Raw genomic sequence first — 17,525 nt, 5'->3', positions numbered from 1 at the left:
CCCTGCAGGAGCACTGCGTGTCCTGACTGCTAAGCTGGCTCTCCAGCCCCTGGATTTCTTCGGGATGGCTGGACTGAGCATAGTCACATGAGGGCTGCTGGGTCCCAGAGCTCAGGAATCCAACTCCCTGGGTGGGCCTGTGTGGGTGAGTTCACATCAGCTCCCCGAGGCAGAAGCTGAAGCCAGTATTGCAAGGGAACAGAGTCTTCAACTTGCTCTTTTACGTGAGCAGAGGGTCGAGCTCAGACAGTAGCATGCTTGCCTAGCACAGAGCCCCGAGTTTGATTCTGAGAACAAAACAACAAGCTGAAGAACTCGGGAGAGAAGCCTGGCGTCCTGCCCAGGGGCCCTCGGACAATTCATCAGTCTTCCCTTCTCTGAAAGGCTAACCCCCCAACTGCCAGCATCCTCCTCCATCCAAATCCTTCAGAGGCAGGCTCAGTGACAATCTCAGTAGTTGGAGGGGCAGAGGCAGGAAGATCAGTAGTTCAAGGACATCATCTGCTACATAGTCAATTCAGGCCAGTCTGGACTACATCAGACTGTGTCAAAAACTAAACAAAGAACACCCCAACCTCCCAGATCTTCTTTTTTCCTCTTGCTCCCCGTTCGTCCCACCTCCTCCTCTTCTCCCTCTGCATAGTCTCCCCTTCTAATAACATAGAAATTAATATAGAGGATAGTTTCTGGCCCCAGGAACTTTGGGAAGAGAGACCAGGAGTTTGAGTGACTTGCATATGTTGGTGAAGTCCAAAGAAAGATGATCTTCTAAATACAGGTTTTTGGGTGGAAGGCCTTGAGGGACATTAAACCAAGATAATTTATTTTGCTTTTGTCTAACTATCTATTTTGTATGGGAAGACGACCTCAAGCGTCAGTTGGAATTCAGGAGGATGCTGAGCCCAGGCAAGGAGGGAAGAAATGTCCGTGCTAAGCAACTCCTGTGGGTGACATTGCTAAGCTCCTCCTGTGGGGTTTTGTTTTTTGTTTTAGATTTATTTATTTGAATTTTATGTGTATGCATGTGTGTGTGCCTGCATGTGTGTGTGTGTGTGTGTGTGTGTGTGTGTGTGTGTGTGCATCACATGTAAGCAGTGCTCAAAGAAGACAGAAGAAAGGGTCAGATCTCTTTGACCTGGAGTTACAGGTGTTTGTGAGCTGCCTGCCATGTGGGTTCTGGGAATCAAATTCTGGTCCTCTGCAAGAGCAGCGAATGTTCTTAACTGCGGAGCCATCTCTCTGGCAACCCCCAAGAGGTTTTTTTGATCAACCTTCACATGCTGGTGGGGCAGGTGTTGTGACAGCTACAGTTAAGTTTTAAGTTTTAATTACTGTGCCTATGAGATCTGTGAAACAAAACTGCCTGTAACTTGTAAGCCTTCTCCCTGAGGACAGACACTTCCTGAAATGCTCGAGGCTATTAGTTGTGTTTTTGCTCCCCTACACAAATGTGTTACACCCAACTGCACCCACTGGATATGCTGGATCACATGGAGGAGGGAGGTATGTAGGCAGGAAATACGCATGCTTGCCCCTGATTGGACCTGGTGGGGCAAGTGATGGCCTGATGGGTTTGCCCTTTAAAGCCTCTGCAAAATGTCACTGGTTGCCATTTTCTGAGAACCCAGGAATGGACTTGGTCAGAGTCCATCATTCTGGCCAGGATTTAATTAAATTTTGCTTCAAATCTGGCTCAAAATTATGGCAACAATCTTATTCTCGCCTGGCAGGACTAACAGTGTGACAGGAGGACAAGAGAAGCAAGGGCTTTCAGTGGCTAGATGCAGCAAAGAGAGGTGGGATAGGCTTAGAGACCAGATCCCTTCTCTCCTTCCTCCTCTTCCTTCTCCTCCATCTCTTCCTCCTCCTCCTCCTCTTCCCCTTCTTCTTCTTTCTTTTTGAGACAGGCTCTCAAGTGTCTCAAGCTGACCTTGCACTTACTATTTAGCCTAGGCTGGACCAAAAACTCCTGGCCCATCTTTCTCTACCTCCTGTGTGCTGGGATCCCAGGTGAGCATTACTATGCCTGGCTTACAGGGTGTTGAGCATCATGCTCTGGGCTCTGCATGTGCGGGGCACGCTCTCTGCCAGATGACTTACATCTTACAACTTACATCTCCAGCCTAGAGCCCTTCTGACTTTCATCAGAGCCTCCTCCTTAGAAGCAGGAAAAGACACTGCATGTCACATGTATGGCAGTGTAAGGAAAGATACACACTGTCTTAGTTACTTTTCTGTTGTTGTGGTGAAAGACCATGACCAAGACAACTCACAGATGGAAGGTTTATTTGGGGCTTACAAGTACAGAGAGATAAAAGTCCATCATGGTGAGGAGGCCGGGCAACAGACAGGCATGGAGACTGGTGCAGCCAATAAGACCTCACACCTCAAAATGAAAAACCAGAGAAACTGGGAGTGCCTCGGATCTTTAGGCTCTCCAAGCCAGTCCTCAATGACACACTTCTTCCCAAAAGGCCACATCTTCTAAGCCTCCCCAAACAGCCGCCAACAACTGGGGAGCAAGTCTTCAAATGCCCGAGACACGAGGAACATCTCATTCAAACCACCACATCCAGTACAACTTTTTATTTTTATGTTTTTACATGTGTTTCCATCTTTATCGTGTTTGTACATATGTACAGTCACATGTATAGGGCGCTCAAATGGAGGTCAGAGGACAATTTGCAAGAGTCCATTCTGTCCTTCCACCATGTGGGTCCCATGAATGGACCCCACTGAGCCATTTTGTTGTCAGATGTGCATTTTTAAGCTTGGAAGTTGGTCCTGTGCTTTGCCCTCCCTTTTGCAGATGGAAGACTGAAGGCTTAACAGGAGGAGCAAAGGCTCTGCAGCCAAAGGCAGCGAGAGCAGGAGGAAGTGTGGGCAGGTGGAGCTGGTCAGGAGCCTGGCAGGTAGGACCCTGAGATGAGAAAACCTCCGAGAGAGAAGGCAGAAGAGCAGCTGTTCTCGTTCTTGCCCTAAGGTGGAAATTCTTTTACCAGTCCTAACAATTCCCTAAAGATTCTGAGTCCTGCTGCTTTGAACTGATGGACAGGCAGTGCCCCCCCCCCCCACAGCCCTTTGATGTTACCAGGCACCGGATCCCCATGGCTTCCGTCACCCCTGGTCCTTACCATGCAGTCCAGGTGTGCATGGCTTTACCACTACAAACTGCATTTTCCTCAAACTACTTCTCTGGACAGAATCTCTCCTAAAACATTGTCCTCAGGCTTACATTTGTAGATGATGACGATGACAGGCCTTGTTAGGAAGTGCTTCCATGTCTGCTTCGCTTTCTATCTTCCCAACACCCTGATGAGGCAGACAGAGAAGGACTGTTATCCCAGATCACGCTCCATCCTCCAGTGTCCTCGGTGGGCCCAGCACCACTCATTTGTGCAGTATCAATGTGTTCTTTCTCCTTTCCCCAGAATCTTGATAGAGTCTACTTGGCAGACTCATTACAGAGGGGCGGAGTCATCTGGTGACCAGAAGGCTGTAGTCACCTCTTTGTGCTGAAGCCGAAGGGTTCCTCCGACCATTTTGTTTGATTCAAGGACAACACTGTGGGCTGATCTTCTCAAAACCTGTGCCTTTCCTGTTTATTATGCATCCTTTATTCCTACATTTCAAGGGAGTTGACTCTGGTTTTCTTTGTTGTCTCTTGCCTAAATGTTAGGCATCCAACCGGAAGGGGTTTAAAAATTAATATAATTTATTTCCCATCAGGTCAGTGCAAAACAGAGGTGTTTTAGGACGAAACACGGAGGACTAAAACTCTCCTCTTTTAGTTCAGTTTCTCGTGTCAGCAGCAGTGCAGGGTTCTGGACCGTGTGGGCCTGTGTCCCCAGGGCAGAGACGCTTTGTTCTGTTCCAGGCAGCCTGCTTGCCTTGTTCAAAACGGAGATTCCCGCAGTACCTGGACTTTCATTAAGGCCCTCTTCAGTTGCTCATATGTTACAAACATCATCACGTTCCAAGCTCCCAGACGCAGAAAGGAGGGCACAAATCTGAGGAGAGAAACAAACGGCTACGGCGTGAATAGGAGCAGGTTAGGGGTCACAAGCACACCCACCATGCTGTCCCCATGCTGGCCAAAGCTGCTTGTCACAAGTCTTTTCTGAGATCAATTTCATCTTTGGCCTCTCTACTGAAGGGATTTAGGCAGAAGTTGGGATCAGAAAAGGACAGAAAGCTAACTTGTTAATGCAAGTTTACTGTGTAGGAGGTTCATTCTCGACGTCTGTGTTGCCCACACTGCTGCCTGCCAGGTTCTTTGTCAGACACTGAGGCCAGAGAAGCTGAGTAACTCAAACCACGAAGTTGGCAAATACCATCGTAGGGTTGAGACACACTGCCCGGCCCAACTCATCCCTTGCTATGGGCTTTGGGCTCCTTTGCATTCAGATTCCCACCCAGAGAAGGCCCAGGCTAGGAGTCAGGAAGTGGATGGGGGCAAGGTTGGAGGAGTGTGGCACTGGATCCAGCTCCCCTCCAGAAAGCACTCTGGGCCTCTGGTAGTACCTTGGGCGAGAGTGTCTACCCGCCTGTGCTTCTCAGAGGAACGGAGGAGCCCATCCTCTGGTCCCTCATCTCAGCTACTCTCTACTTGCCCCGGCCTCTTGATTCCTGCCAGACTCAGCAAGTTACCACGCATGCTCTGATGGTGCCAGGCCCTCTCCTGTCCCCTTAAGCACCTTGCTTTATCTTCACCTTGGACTGCTCCTTATCTTTTTCCCGCCTGGAGGGTGTTTTTTTTTTTTTTTTTTTTGCTGCAGGACTCAGTTGGGCATGGCAGCCATATGCTATGACATTTTCTTTGTGGGGAGGGTATGAGATAGGGCCTTACTATGTAGCTCTGGCTGGCTTTGAACTCAAGGCAACCCCCCCCCCCCCCCCCCCGCTTCAGCCGTCATACCTAACTTGTCATGGCTGTTCTTAAACCTTCATGAGGACTGTGGCAATGTATTCAAACTCTGGAGTCTAGTCAAACTTGGGCTAAACTCTCCTGTCTGTCTGTTGGGTTCAATACAACACCATGCACCAGAAAATACCTGCTAAAGGCACTGACGGGGGAGCCAAGCAAAGACCTTCCCGCGGGGACGGACAGCACCGCAGTGGCTGTGGCTTCGGAGCCAGGGCCCTGCCATTTTGTGATCTTGGACAAGTTACTACTTTGAAGTGCAGTGTGGGAGGACTGTTGTGATGTTCGACATATATAAAGTGCCTTAGCATAAGGCTCAGTGTAGGGCCTTGGCTCTCAGGGTGCTAAGGAGGAACCCACACAACTGAGTGCTTGCTCTGTGGTTGGACCTTCAGATGATAAAAGGTGCATGAGCTGCTAGCCTCAGCTCCAAGGGGCTTGTGAACTAGCATGAAGATGAACTTCGTTTTGTAAAAGGTGGAATTACTCTATAAGTGGATCAAATGGTACTGCTGAGGCTCATGGAAGGAGGGAAAACTTCTGTGTGACAGTGTGAGGGAGGAGCTGGCACTGGGACGAGTCTGCAAGGGTGGCTAGAGTTAGATTGTGCAGATGTTGAGGGAAAGGCTTCCCAGTGGGCTAAGGTGCTGCTGCACAGGAGGATGCCCTTGGGCTGAACTTGACCTCTGGAGCCCAGGTAAAGGTGTGGGAGGGAACCAACTCCACAGAGTTGTCCTCTATCCCCCACATGTGCTGCAGCAAGGTACCCAGGCACCTCTCTCTCTCTCTCTCTCTCTCTCTCTCTCTCTCTCTCTCTCTCTCACACACACACACACACACACACACACACACACACACACACACACTAATGATTATGGTGGTAATGGTAAGTTTTTAAAGTCTAGGCCTTCTATGCAAAGGCACAGGAGCCCTGAGTGTTGGAGTAGTGGCTATGGAGTCTCTGCAGCCGTGAGTGTGGTGGTGAATGGTCAGGACAGCAGGTGGGGAAAGCCCCTTCTGCTCAAAACCTTTGAAGACAAATAATAATTTTACCTAGCCTGGGCCTACTTTTTTCTTAGTAAGGTTTCTGTTGTAAGTACTGGGGATGGTGTGTGCCTACAATGCAGTACTCAGAGGCAGAGCCAGGAGGATTGAATGTCAAGGTCACTCTTGGCTACATCGTGAGTTCTAGGCCAGCCTGAAATTCATGAGACTCAGTGAGAGAGAAAGAAAAGGGCAGAGAAGAAGGGAAGAAGAGAAAACAAGAAGAGCAAGAACCCAGGTTTTCTGGAAAGAGTGCTGGAGGCAGAGGGTGACAGCTTACCCTTTGTAGAAGGCCGTGGGTCCCTCCTGAGCCACCATCTTCAGCATACAGTGCAGAGGGCTGCGGTACCTGCCTAGGGGAGCGTTCATGTATCGGGTCTTTACCACATCCACCGGGGAGGCCACCACTGTGGCACAGAAGCCAGCTCCAAAGGCAGAGACAAAGTGACAGGGGAAGTTGTCTGTAGAAGGGGAGGGAAGAACGGGTTCCAGGGATGAAGTGTGTGTGTGTGTGTGTATGTGTGTGTGTGTGTGTGTGTATATGTGTGTGTGTGTGTATGTATGTGTGTGTATGTGTGTGTGTGTGTGTGTGTGTATGTGTGTGTGTGTGTATGTGTGTGTGTGTGTGTGTATGTGTGTGTGTGTGTGTATGTGTGTGTGTGTGTATGTGTGTGTGTGTGTATATGTGTGTGTGTGTGTGTGTGTGTGTGTGTGTGTGTGTGGTGCAGATGACCTCACTGTGTCTCCAGTGTAACCTTGACCTTCTGGAGCAAGTGCTCGAGGCTGGGCTCTTGGTTAGTCTTGGCAAGCTAGAACTCCACAGCTCTGAGTAAGAAAGCCACAGACCTTTTTTTTTTCCTTTTTGAGGAAATTGAAGTCAGTAGGCAAGTGACTGTCACAGTTACATTGAGTCTGATGATGGCCCTAGAACCCAGGGCTCTGCTTCGAGCCTAGGCCTCTTTCCTCATTACAACCCTGAACTGGGCACTGCTCTTCTCTCTGACTTTCGGGGTCCCTGATGCCTCTGGGTGGTACCCACCCCTGTTTCCCTACCCATTCTCACCAGTAAACAGGTGAGACTCCAGCAACTTCTCCTTGATGATGTCGTAGGTCACCATCTCAGCACAGTTGACAATGGCATTTCTTGTGATGTTGGGCCAAGTCCCTGTTAGGAAGGCAGCGGGGACTAATGAATGCAACCCTCCCACTTGGGTACAGTGTCCTATAGCAATGGTCTCAGTCAGGGGACCATACTTCAGCCACAGATCCCACCTTTCCTTCTGGAGTTATCAGCTTTTAAACCCCTTTCATCACGGCTGGAGAGATGGCTCTGTGGTGAAGAACACTGACTGCTCTTCCAAATGTCCTGAGTTCAATTCCTAGCAATCACATGGTGGCTCACAACCATCTGCAATGTGTTCTGACGCCCTCTTCTGGTGTGCCTGAAGACAACTACAGTGTACTCATACACATAAAATTAATAAATAAATCTTTAAAAAAATAAAATAACCCCCTGCATCTTCACAAGCAGACATCCATGGTATAGACGTCTACGTGTGGAGCATAATTTGCACTCTCTGTCAAAATTTCACCATGCCTCCCTCAGACCCAGGAGGAGGGGAGGAGGAGGGAGGCGGGGACCCAGGACAGTGACAGACACATGGCAGGGCCCTAGGAGACAGGGTTCACTGAGAAGAGGACAGGCTGCGTGTTGGTGGAACACCAGTGAGGGAATGCCCTGGCAGCTCTGTGACTAAGGAGTCCTGCCCTTAAACATCGCAAGGCCATTTTTCTCCTGCAAGGGATCACGGGAATGGTGGTCCAAGTGAAGGTGGGATTCTGGCGTTTGCCAAGGGCTAACCGCATAGGGAACTCTACAGACTTCACCTCCAAGGTAGTCTCCTCACTTGTCTTACCACAATGGGCTCCACAGCTGCGCTCCTTCCTGCCTCTCTTTCTGTTCTCTGTCCTCTGACGGGCCCTCCATCCTTCTATCTCCACACCTTGGCCTTTGAGACCAGGTACTTTTTGGAGCCAGCACAGCCTTTCACCTCCTGTCTGAATTCTGGTCCCCTGCCTTGTGGCATAAGCTACATCAGCCGCCTTAGATCCTCAGAAATAAAGCCCTGAGGAGTGGACGCCGTGTTCATTCATTTCTGACTCTCTCCCAGGGTGGCCTATGCAGGTGATGACTGGTAAGTTGGACACTATTTGACGTCCTGTGGCCAGTGTGTGGTGTATTGTATTTGGAGTGTTCTCACGATGTTGAACCATGTTTTGGGAATGCCTCCTTTCTGGACTGCTTGTCTCAGCTCTCAGGGAGGAAAAGCTTTGCCCTAGAGTGCCAAGGTTACCTTTCCACAGGCCCCTGACTCCTTCCTCCCTGGCGATGGTTCTGTAGGCATCCATAGTCCCTCTGTATTTCCTCTCTCCTCCAGTTCCCAGGCGTATCATGGCTTGAAATCGGACCTTCACCACATCCGTGGGCTGGGCGCAGGTCACTGCCATGGCTCCTGTCGTGCAGCCTGCCAGAATCCTGATGGCGACGCTGGAGTCTGGGGCAGGCAGAGAGAACTAGGAGTCTCTGACACTGTCAGAATCTCACCAGTGTCTGTCATCAGCTTGCCCCGCCCCTACTCTGCTCGGTGGACAACTCCATATCCTTGACCCACACTCCAGCTGCTACCAGGTTTCCCACCCCTGGGTGTCCATGGGTGTCCCTCGGTGTCCTCGGGTGCTGGCACTCACGGTCCGCTCCCTTGGGGGTGTAGAACTGCTTGACAGAGTCGTAGAGGCCAATTCGAATGGAGGCAAAACTCATCTGGCGGTGCAGGCCAGCGACCAGTCCGCTGTAGGGGCTGCGGGGACCCTCTGTGCGCACCATAGTCAGGATGGTACCCAGCACACCGCGGTACTGCACGCTCTGAGCCCCTGGGTTCTCCCCTTGGATCTGGGGAACAAGAACAGAGCCTGAGGAGTTGAGGGGTGGCCGGGGAGGGCGGGGCTGTGTGTGCAGGCCGCCTGTAGGAACTGCATGATTATCAAATCAGGGTGAAAACGGCTGAGTGTGCAGCGTGCTGCGGTTCACAAAGCAGCACTTATTCGGTGTGGCATCTCGGCCCACCCACACCAGAGGGGCCGGTTTGCTTTCCCTGTCTTATAATAGATGGTTAGAGGCTGAGTCACGCTCACACCGTTACTTCCTTACCTTTATTTTCCACTTTATGGTTTACACAGCAGGGCTAAGCAGTAAAGAGCCCTGTCGTCTCATGTCAAGGCATTTGGATTGTTTGGTCACGAGGGATGGTGGTGGGGACCGACGCGGTGTAGGGGATAGCCTTCCTCAGCTCCGTGAGGAAGAGCACGCTGAAACACGGGCTGATGCTGAGTAGAAGCAGCCCCTCCTTCCTTGTGAGTCACAACCACTGGCCAAAGGCACTCACCTGCAGACGGACCTTGGCGGTGTCCAGGGGAAAAGTGAGGAGGTCCGCAAAACAGGCCGCAGTGCCGGCCCCCAGGAACTTCACAACCGTTGTGGGAGGCACTTCGGAGGGCTGAAGTCCAACCATGGTCCCGGGGAATGGGCCTGGTTCCTTTGCTGCCTATGGAGGTCCGAGGAGAGAGCTTGCCTGGCAATCTTTTGCTTCAGTTCAGGGAGGAAGCTGCAGGAGAAAGGCCAGGGGGACAGATGGAGTCTGGGCTGTTTGGCTCTGCCCCATCTCCAGGGACCCACAGCGCTCCGAGGGGGCTTTACAAAGTGACAAGCCTGAGTACTGTCACACTTAACTTGCCTGAATTTGGTTTATATACTCAGGCCATTTCTCATTGCTCACATGTGACAATCCCTGTCACCTCTGCACAGATGGCTAGGGGGGAAGGAGACAGGGCCTGTGGTACCATCACTGAATGGCTTAGAGAGCCGAGGTTCTGGCAGGCAGCAGGCCTGGCTTTGCCTGTGTTCTCCCAGGGTTTTGATGTTTCCTCACTGATCAAGCCCTCTGAGGTGCTTCGCGCCTCCTTCCCAAACAGGGGGAACGCTCCTTGTGACTCAAGGAGACACTCGTCTATCCTAGATGAAGCCATATCCCTTAAAGGGATGCCTGAGTACACACTGCCCCTGAGGTGGGGATTGGACTGAGGGCCTAGCGTAAGGCAAACCCTCTACCACAGAGATACATCCCAGCGCTCTCTTATATAGCCCTGGCTGTCCTGGAACTCACTTTGTAGACCAGGCTGGCCTTGAACTCAGAAATCTGCCTGCCTCTGCCTCCCAAGTGCTGGGATTAAAGGCGAGTGCCACCATGCCCGGCTATTTATTTTTTTGAGACAAATGATTCATTAAATTTCCCAGGCCAGCCTTGGGAAATCACCCAGCTTCAGGCTCTCGGATGCTGGGATTGTCTGTCTGCCTGCACTGCCTGGACATACCTTCCTCTGTATAAAAGAGGCAGAATCCTCCTTGGTGCTGTTGCTCCCGTCTCTGTAAGGTTTCCTGATTGGTGGCCTGCTGGTGGAACCTGGCCTTAGTACTCTGTTGCCCTCCATTTCCCGATGGGTCTGAGGTCGGTGGACTGAACACATGGACACTTCTGCTGTCTGAGGTGGTTTATGGCTGCATTGCTTGGCTTGGACCCTCTCAAGTCACTGAGGAGTCTATTCTCAGCTGAAGACAGAATCAGTCTTATGCCAAGGCAATGTACAAACAACGCCAGGGCAGACACGTGCTGTCTGTCTGTCTGTCTGTCTGTCTGTCTCTCTCTCTCTCTCTCTCTCTCTCTCTCTCTCTCTCTGTATGTGCTAGCATGTGCACTTTCAGCTGGTTACCCAGGGATCTTTTGATGTGAAGGACTTGGTTTGGCCTCAGGTGTGCTGGGAAACTGGCACACCATCACAAGTAGTCCTATGTTCTTCTTCTTCTTTTTTTTTTTTTTTAATTTATTTTATTTATATGAGTACACTGTAGCTGTCTTCAGATACACCAGAATAGGGCATCCAATCCCATTACAGATGGTTGTGAGCCACCATATGGTTGCTGAGAATTGAACTCAGGACCTCTGGAAGAGCAGCCAGTGCTCATAACCGCTGAGCCATCTCTCCAGTCCTGCCCTATGTTCTTACAATTAGGTTTCTGTGCTGAGGCCATCTCTTGGCAGTGCATATGTACTGGTGCACTAACTCTGACACTTTCTTGGTGTGCTGAAGTCTTGCATCCTTTAGTGGGCCATTCTTAGGGCCAGGGCCAGTCTCATAGAATTGTAAACAGTGTGCACCCCCTTCCTACAGGAGACAGGATTCTGGGCCAGTGATTAGGAATCTGGGATCTGGTCCTGTCTTCTAAGGCACTTACCCTTTCCTGCGCCAGTGAGAATATATATGCACATATAATATATGTGTAGATATGTCTACCTCATTGATATATGTCATTCATTTGATAAATATAATATATAAAATAACTATACATATAAAAATAAAAATATATGAAATTTCAGTTCATCAATAGGAAACATTTAGGCACCAAAGGGTAGGAACCAGGCCAGGTATCTGTCTTCTTTCAGGTCTGCCATATATATGTATGTATATGTATGTATATATATGTATACGCACACACACACATTCTGGTTTCCTCTGTCATCTCTCCCTAAAAAATACTGTCACTGGGAAGGAAGGTGCTAGTGTGCTAATTTGCCCTGAGCGAATGACTATTGACTGATCAGGTATTTCTTGATCACTGTACAAGGCACGGGTAAGGCAAGATACAGATGAAAGAGGCTTGGTTGGATTTGTGTTCAAGGGGTTTGATTTCTAGTGAGAAAGATGAATAGCTGGTGAAGGGAGTGGGGTCAGGTATGTGGGATGTGAGTCTGGAAGCCTGGGTCCTAGTGTAGAAGAATGGTTTTTGACCCCTGCCCTGAGAAGGACTGAGGCAAAACTGAAAATCATTTCATGTTTCTTTTTTCCCCTCTTTCTCTTTTGGTGGGGTCTCTTGTAGGCCAGGATGGCTTCAAATTCTCCATGTAGCCAACAACTTTGAGCTTCTGATCTTTCTGCCTTTTACTTCCTGAGTCTATCCCTACATCTACTTTATGAGGTGCTGAGGATCAAACCTAGGGCTTTGTGTATGCTAAGGTGAGCTATATCCGCAGCCATGGAAACTAGACAGAGTTATACACCAACTCAGGAAAGTTGGAGATCTACATCCAAGCCTTTATCTGTCAGAGCCTGTCACTCTCCTAGTTTTTAGATAGTCTACCGACCCCTCGTTTTACCAAAAGCAGAGTTTAACACCTTGTTCGGGGCTCTTTGTGGGGGCTCCTCCCCCCCCCCCCGCTCTTTCCTCCCATTCACTCCCTGAACTTTGGTCATATGGGAGTTCTCAGGTTCCATCTTCTGTCTGCAACACAACTCTCTCAGGCACCTGCAGATTGCCTCCTCACCTCCCTCACATTCCTCCTCAAATGTCACCTCTTCCGAGGTCCTTCCCTGAACACAAACGCTCGCTCAGCATCATTCTCACCCATCCCTCAGCCTTGTCCACTGATGCACTTTCCCACTCAGATGCCCTGTCTCCAAGAACAGGGGCCTCGCCCATCCAGAGTGCTGCTGTATGTGCCGGACAAAAGGATGGTGATATTACTGGAAGGTCTCCTCTCATGTCTAACTCCATCTTCGCGTCATGGCACTGAGATAAGCCAGGGATTCAGCCTGGTAAAAGCCAGCACATACTGAGGAGACCCCATCCCACACAGAGCTCTGTGCTTGGCATCCCAGAATAAAATCCCATGTGTGTTTATCTCCAGGGTCTCCAGAAGGCTTTGAGGGTCGGCTTAGATTGTGCCCACAAATAACTTAGTTCAAGCTGGACTGTAGCCAGTAGAGATGGAGAGGAGCTGTCAAGAGGGGATAGGGAGAGGAAGATTTGATCTTTTGCTTGTAGGGGAACAAGAAGATCAACGCAGGCTAAGTCTGAAAGGGCTTTTGGCAGATAGAAAAATGAGGATGGCCCAGGGGAGGCAGGGGCCTGAACCTGTAGGGTAGCGGTTCTCAACCTTCCTAATGCTGTGCCCCTTTAATAGAGTTTCTCATGCGCTGCCCCCCAACCACAAAATTACTTTTTGTTGCTACTTCATAACTGTAATTTGGCTACTGTTATGAATTTTAATGTAAGTATCTGATATGTAGGAGGTCTGATACGCATCCCCCAAAGGGGTCACAATCCACACATTGAGAACCACTGGTGTTGGTTCAGTGGAAGCTCAGAGCAGGAGGGCCTGGCCGTTGGGCGGTGGGGCCCCTGCAGTTGGGAATTTTCAGATGGGAATGTCATCTCCCTTGATCCTCAACACCTGTCAGGAAAGGTAGCTGAGGCTTAGAGACATTAGCTTGCTTAGTGTCACCAGTGTCTAAGCCTGCGTTTAGTCTATTTTAGGTTCAAAACCACTTTGGCAAAAGCAGGGCAGTATTTAAATCCAGTTTAGAGATGAGAAAATAGAAGCTTAAGATGGAAAGAGGTTGGACTGAAGAGATGGTTTAGCAGTTAAGAGCACTGACTGCTCTTCCAGAGGCCCTGGGTTCAATTCCCTGTACTTACATGGCAACTCACAACTGTTACTCCAAGAACTGGCACCATCACACAGACACACATGCAGGCAAAGCATCAATCATATAAGAATAAGTAAATTATTTTAATAAAAAATGGAAAGAGGTTGACTGACCACTGGTCACAGAACTCCAGTCTGGTTGTTCTGATGGCCAAGCTGTCATCGCTACACCACCTAAGCTCCAGTCAGTGTGGTGATCCGGCTCCTCAGGGTCTTAGCCTTTTTGCTAAATGCTTCATAATGCCAAACATGAATCTGGAGAAGGCTGGATGACGACCAAAGTCCTCTAACCATATGGAATTCTTGGGCTCAGAGAGGCTAGGCTCTGTGAGGGTGGCTGTAGCCAGGCCTTGGCTCCCCCAGGCTCTTCCTTCAGCCTGTCTTCTAGTCTGCCTGAGTTGTACAGTGAGACAAGCCTGAGGAGGCCCAGAGCCTTTACAGCCAACTTGGCTGAGGAAGAGCAGGGTAGGCATGTTTAGAGACATGCTCTCCATTTGCTCAGGCCTCGTTCCCCTTTGCCCTACAGAAGAGCAGCAAGGCTTGGCTCCTTCCCAGCAGGGAGGCACTGGCTTCCCTGCCCAGGCCTGGAATGCACTGTGGGGGCAGCTGACTCTCCTCATGGTATCCTGGTGGCCTTTCTTCTCCCAAGCCTTGAATCTGCCCTGGAGAGCAGGCTTCTGACTTGACAGCCTGAATCTAAGGCTTACCCAGATCTGGAGAGGCCCTTGGGGTAAGTTCTTTTTTTTTGTTGTTGTTGGTTTTTTTTGTTTTGTTTTGTTTTTTGTTTTTTGTTTTTTTTTTTTTTTGTTTTTTTTGAGACAGGGTTTCTCTGTATAGACCTGGCTGTCCTGGAACTCACTTTGTAGACCAGGCTGGCCTCCAACTCAGAAATCCGCCTGCCTCTGCCTCCTGAGAGGGATTAAAGGTGTGTGCCACCACGCCCAGCTGTGGGTAAGTTCTCTAGAATTCCCTTCTTCAAAGCCTGTCTGGGGACCACTCAGGCACTAGCAGAACCATCCTGTGTTCTGCTCTGCTTTGGAGAGAAACACTGAGGTTAGACAGGCAAAGGACCTGGGTATGGCTGCTGTCAGGGACTGACTTCTGAGTCCTTTCTGCTGGAGGGAACCTCAGGTGATGTTGGTGCTGAGTCAGGTCCTGCAGAAGGCACGGAATGGAATTTTCTCCCCACGGAGGCCAGGCGTGTCCCTGGAGTTTTTGCTTCCCTGTCAATCCGGGCTTCCCTCTTGTACCCACTTTGTCCTCTGCTACTTCTGACCCTACTGTCTTGTAGCGCTGCCCCATTATCAGTGACTCTTCTGGCTCTGTCGGAGCCTCCAGGCAGGGACAAGATCAACTTACCCTCCTCTGTGAAAACTGTTATAGGGAAGGTCTTAAGTCAGACCATCGTGCCAAAATGAGGAGACAGGAAATGAGGTCAAAGATGATCTCAGGGCCCTTTGGTAGAAGGCTGCGAATGCCAAGGTTACACTTAGTCCAGGGTGGGTGGGGGCCTGGGCCGTCAGAGCATGCTGGTGCAGGCAGCAAGAATAGATGAGAAGGGAGCCTTGGGGCTCTAACACCACTGAGGATACTGCTGGAAAGGTGCTCTCAAGAGACACTGAAGCACGAACTTGGTTAAGAGCTTGCAATTGTGTGTACCCAAGTTTTGAAGGAGTGCCCCCAAACCATCCATCAGAAAGAGAAAGGATGAGCAGACAGACTTGAGTATGTGGGTGAGGCTACAATGCCTGGCGCAGTAGGGAACGCCCTGAGGTCTGAGCTTCCCAACCTCCTCCTTGGCGCACCTCGGTTATTATCGGTCTGATGCCCCCAGCTGGAAGTGGAAGTTGAGAACAATCCTCACCCTGTAGCTCTACTGGGGTACCCACAACATGAGGTACTCTAGCCTATAGGGCCAACCCAACTCTCTCCAACAATACATCCGCATCAAGGATGCCACTAGACAGAGTGACCACGGGCTCTAGACCAGGCTTCAGGCCAGAGGTGCCCTCATCATCTCTACCCAGGAAGGGCCCCAGGATCCTTGCTGGAGAGGGCTTTGTGCTCCGTGGGGATCCTGGGCCAAAGGAGAGGGACACTTTTCATCTGGCATTTGTAAGATCCCAGCAGAGGAGTCAGCAAAACACGGGAGTTGTGAGGAGTCACATAGATGTGGAAGTCAAGGCCCTCCCCAGGCCTGCAGTTCCTTCATCTTTACTAGGTGGGAGCTAGACCGGCTCACTCTCGGTCTCTCACGCAGTGCTGAGTGATCCCAGCAAGCTCCTGGCTGTGAGCATCCATGGAAGGGAAAAAGGGAGAGGAGAGCAGAGTATGGGGTCTTACCTGTGCGTCTAGCCAAGGTTGGGTAGTGCAGGGCCACCCTAAGGCTCCACTCCATTAGGTAGCAGCAGGATCTGACGGCCGGGCCTCACCATTCACTGTTGTCTCTGCTGTCCCTGGCTCGGCACTGGCCCTGTGCACCAGCTGACCTGAAACCTAATTCTGAGAAGCTAGTTGACAGTCTGATCACTTGACAAGAGGCAGGCTGCGGGGAGGGGACCAGTGAGTTCCAGATCTGGTTTAGCTTCCGTGACCTGGGGCTCTTTAATGTGGCTCCTTTGAGCTTTCAAGAGGAGAGCTACCTTGGTGGCCAGGAGGTGTGTGACAGCATTTGTCACCTTTGAGAGCCCAAAGGACAAGGTCTCTTAGGACAGGGGCTCTCCAGGATCCTATACAATGGTTACAGGTGTCACTTCTTAGAGGCCTGACATTCTCAAGAGGGGAGAGGAGAAGACGGGGCAGAGAAGGTAGAGGACATCTTGGTGCCAAGATATGCTTGATATTTCAGGCACAGCGCTTCTATTTCCCACATCTCTAGGAAGCAGGATCCTAAATTTAAAAACAAAGGACAACAGATGTATTGTACACAGCATGTGATTTGCCCACATAGAGCACACAATAGTGTTTAGTACAGTCTGGTTGATCAACTACTACATGCTAGTTCAGAACACTTTCATCATGGCTCAAAGACAAAAACAGAACAAGTCACCCCCTTTCCCTTCCCCCAGCTTCAGGCAACCACTCGTCTTTATTCTGCTTCTTAATTTGCTTGTTCTAGATGCTTTGTTTGAGTAGGATTATATAGAATGTATAGCCTCTTGTGGCTGGTTTCTTTCACAGTGGTGTTAACACACTGCACTGTACCGGTAGACACTGACGTACTGTGTAGAGCCCTCATGTGTCAATGCTTACTTTACACAGAAAACTGACTGTCAAGGACAGACAGCTAGGTCACTGCAGGCCTGACTTGCCTGTAACCTATACCACACTTTGGGTCTATCAGCTGCAATCCTGATTCCTCATGACATGGACATGCTGGGACCGGAGATGGGGCAGGGTGAGCAGAATCCCTTGCAGCAACCACCGTAGGCTGGTCCATCTGCAGGCGCTGAGGTTAAAGACTGGGTGGGCACAGCTGAAGTTGGGAGCCAGGTGGCATAGAAGGGAAACTAAAAGGAGAGGGGAGAGGAGATAAGTAGGACAGAGAAGGTAGAGGACATTTTGGAACTTGAGCGCAGCGCCATGGCAGGGTGGGTGCTGTGACATCTAGACTGTCTATCCTGTTTCTTGGACCAGGACCTGCTCACTGCTTTGAGCTCAGTCTGGAACTATTAATCTGGACATGGGCAGGACTGTGGGAACCATGTGGGGGCTGGGGCTACAAGTAGAAGTCAAACTAGAGGCAGCAGGTTCTGGAGAAACCCAGAGGGAGGAGAGCTCAGGCCTAGCTAGAGTCAAACCTCTGCTGGGAGTTTTAAGGTTGGCTGCTACAGTCTCTGGGTCACCAGAAATACTTTCCAGGCATCTGTGGAGGGCATGCATAAGGAAGTCAGGGTTCATTCTGGTTGTGGTGACAAATGTGTTGTACAACTTGGCAAGTCAAGTTGCCTCAGAGCTAT

The 17,525-nt window shown here is 50.2% G+C and overlaps 1 protein-coding gene across 1 annotated transcript; it reads right to left on the bottom strand.

Annotated features, from left to right (window-relative positions):
• Positions 1-2,571: 2,571 nt before the first annotated feature.
• On the bottom strand, positions 2,572-16,013 carry Ucp3 (uncoupling protein 3 (mitochondrial, proton carrier)). The gene is made up of 7 exons (NM_009464.3): positions 15,910-16,013; positions 9,412-9,630; positions 8,717-8,918; positions 8,323-8,523; positions 7,032-7,133; positions 6,249-6,429; positions 2,572-4,010 (listed from the first exon to the last, which is right to left on the bottom strand). The coding sequence occupies exons 2-7, from the start codon at positions 9,535-9,537 to the stop codon at positions 3,896-3,898; spliced, it is 927 nt and encodes a 308-aa protein (NP_033490.1). The 5' UTR covers positions 9,538-9,630; positions 15,910-16,013; the 3' UTR covers positions 2,572-3,895.
• Between the last annotated feature and the right edge of the window lie 1,512 nt (positions 16,014-17,525).

Source organism: Mus musculus, chromosome 7, assembly GCF_000001635.26.
Source record: "Mus musculus strain C57BL/6J chromosome 7, GRCm38.p6 C57BL/6J".
Taxonomy (NCBI): Eukaryota; Metazoa; Chordata; class Mammalia; order Rodentia; family Muridae; genus Mus; species Mus musculus.
The sequence above is the reverse complement of the archived record's forward strand: the minus strand, read 5'-3'. Positions and strand labels throughout refer to the sequence as shown.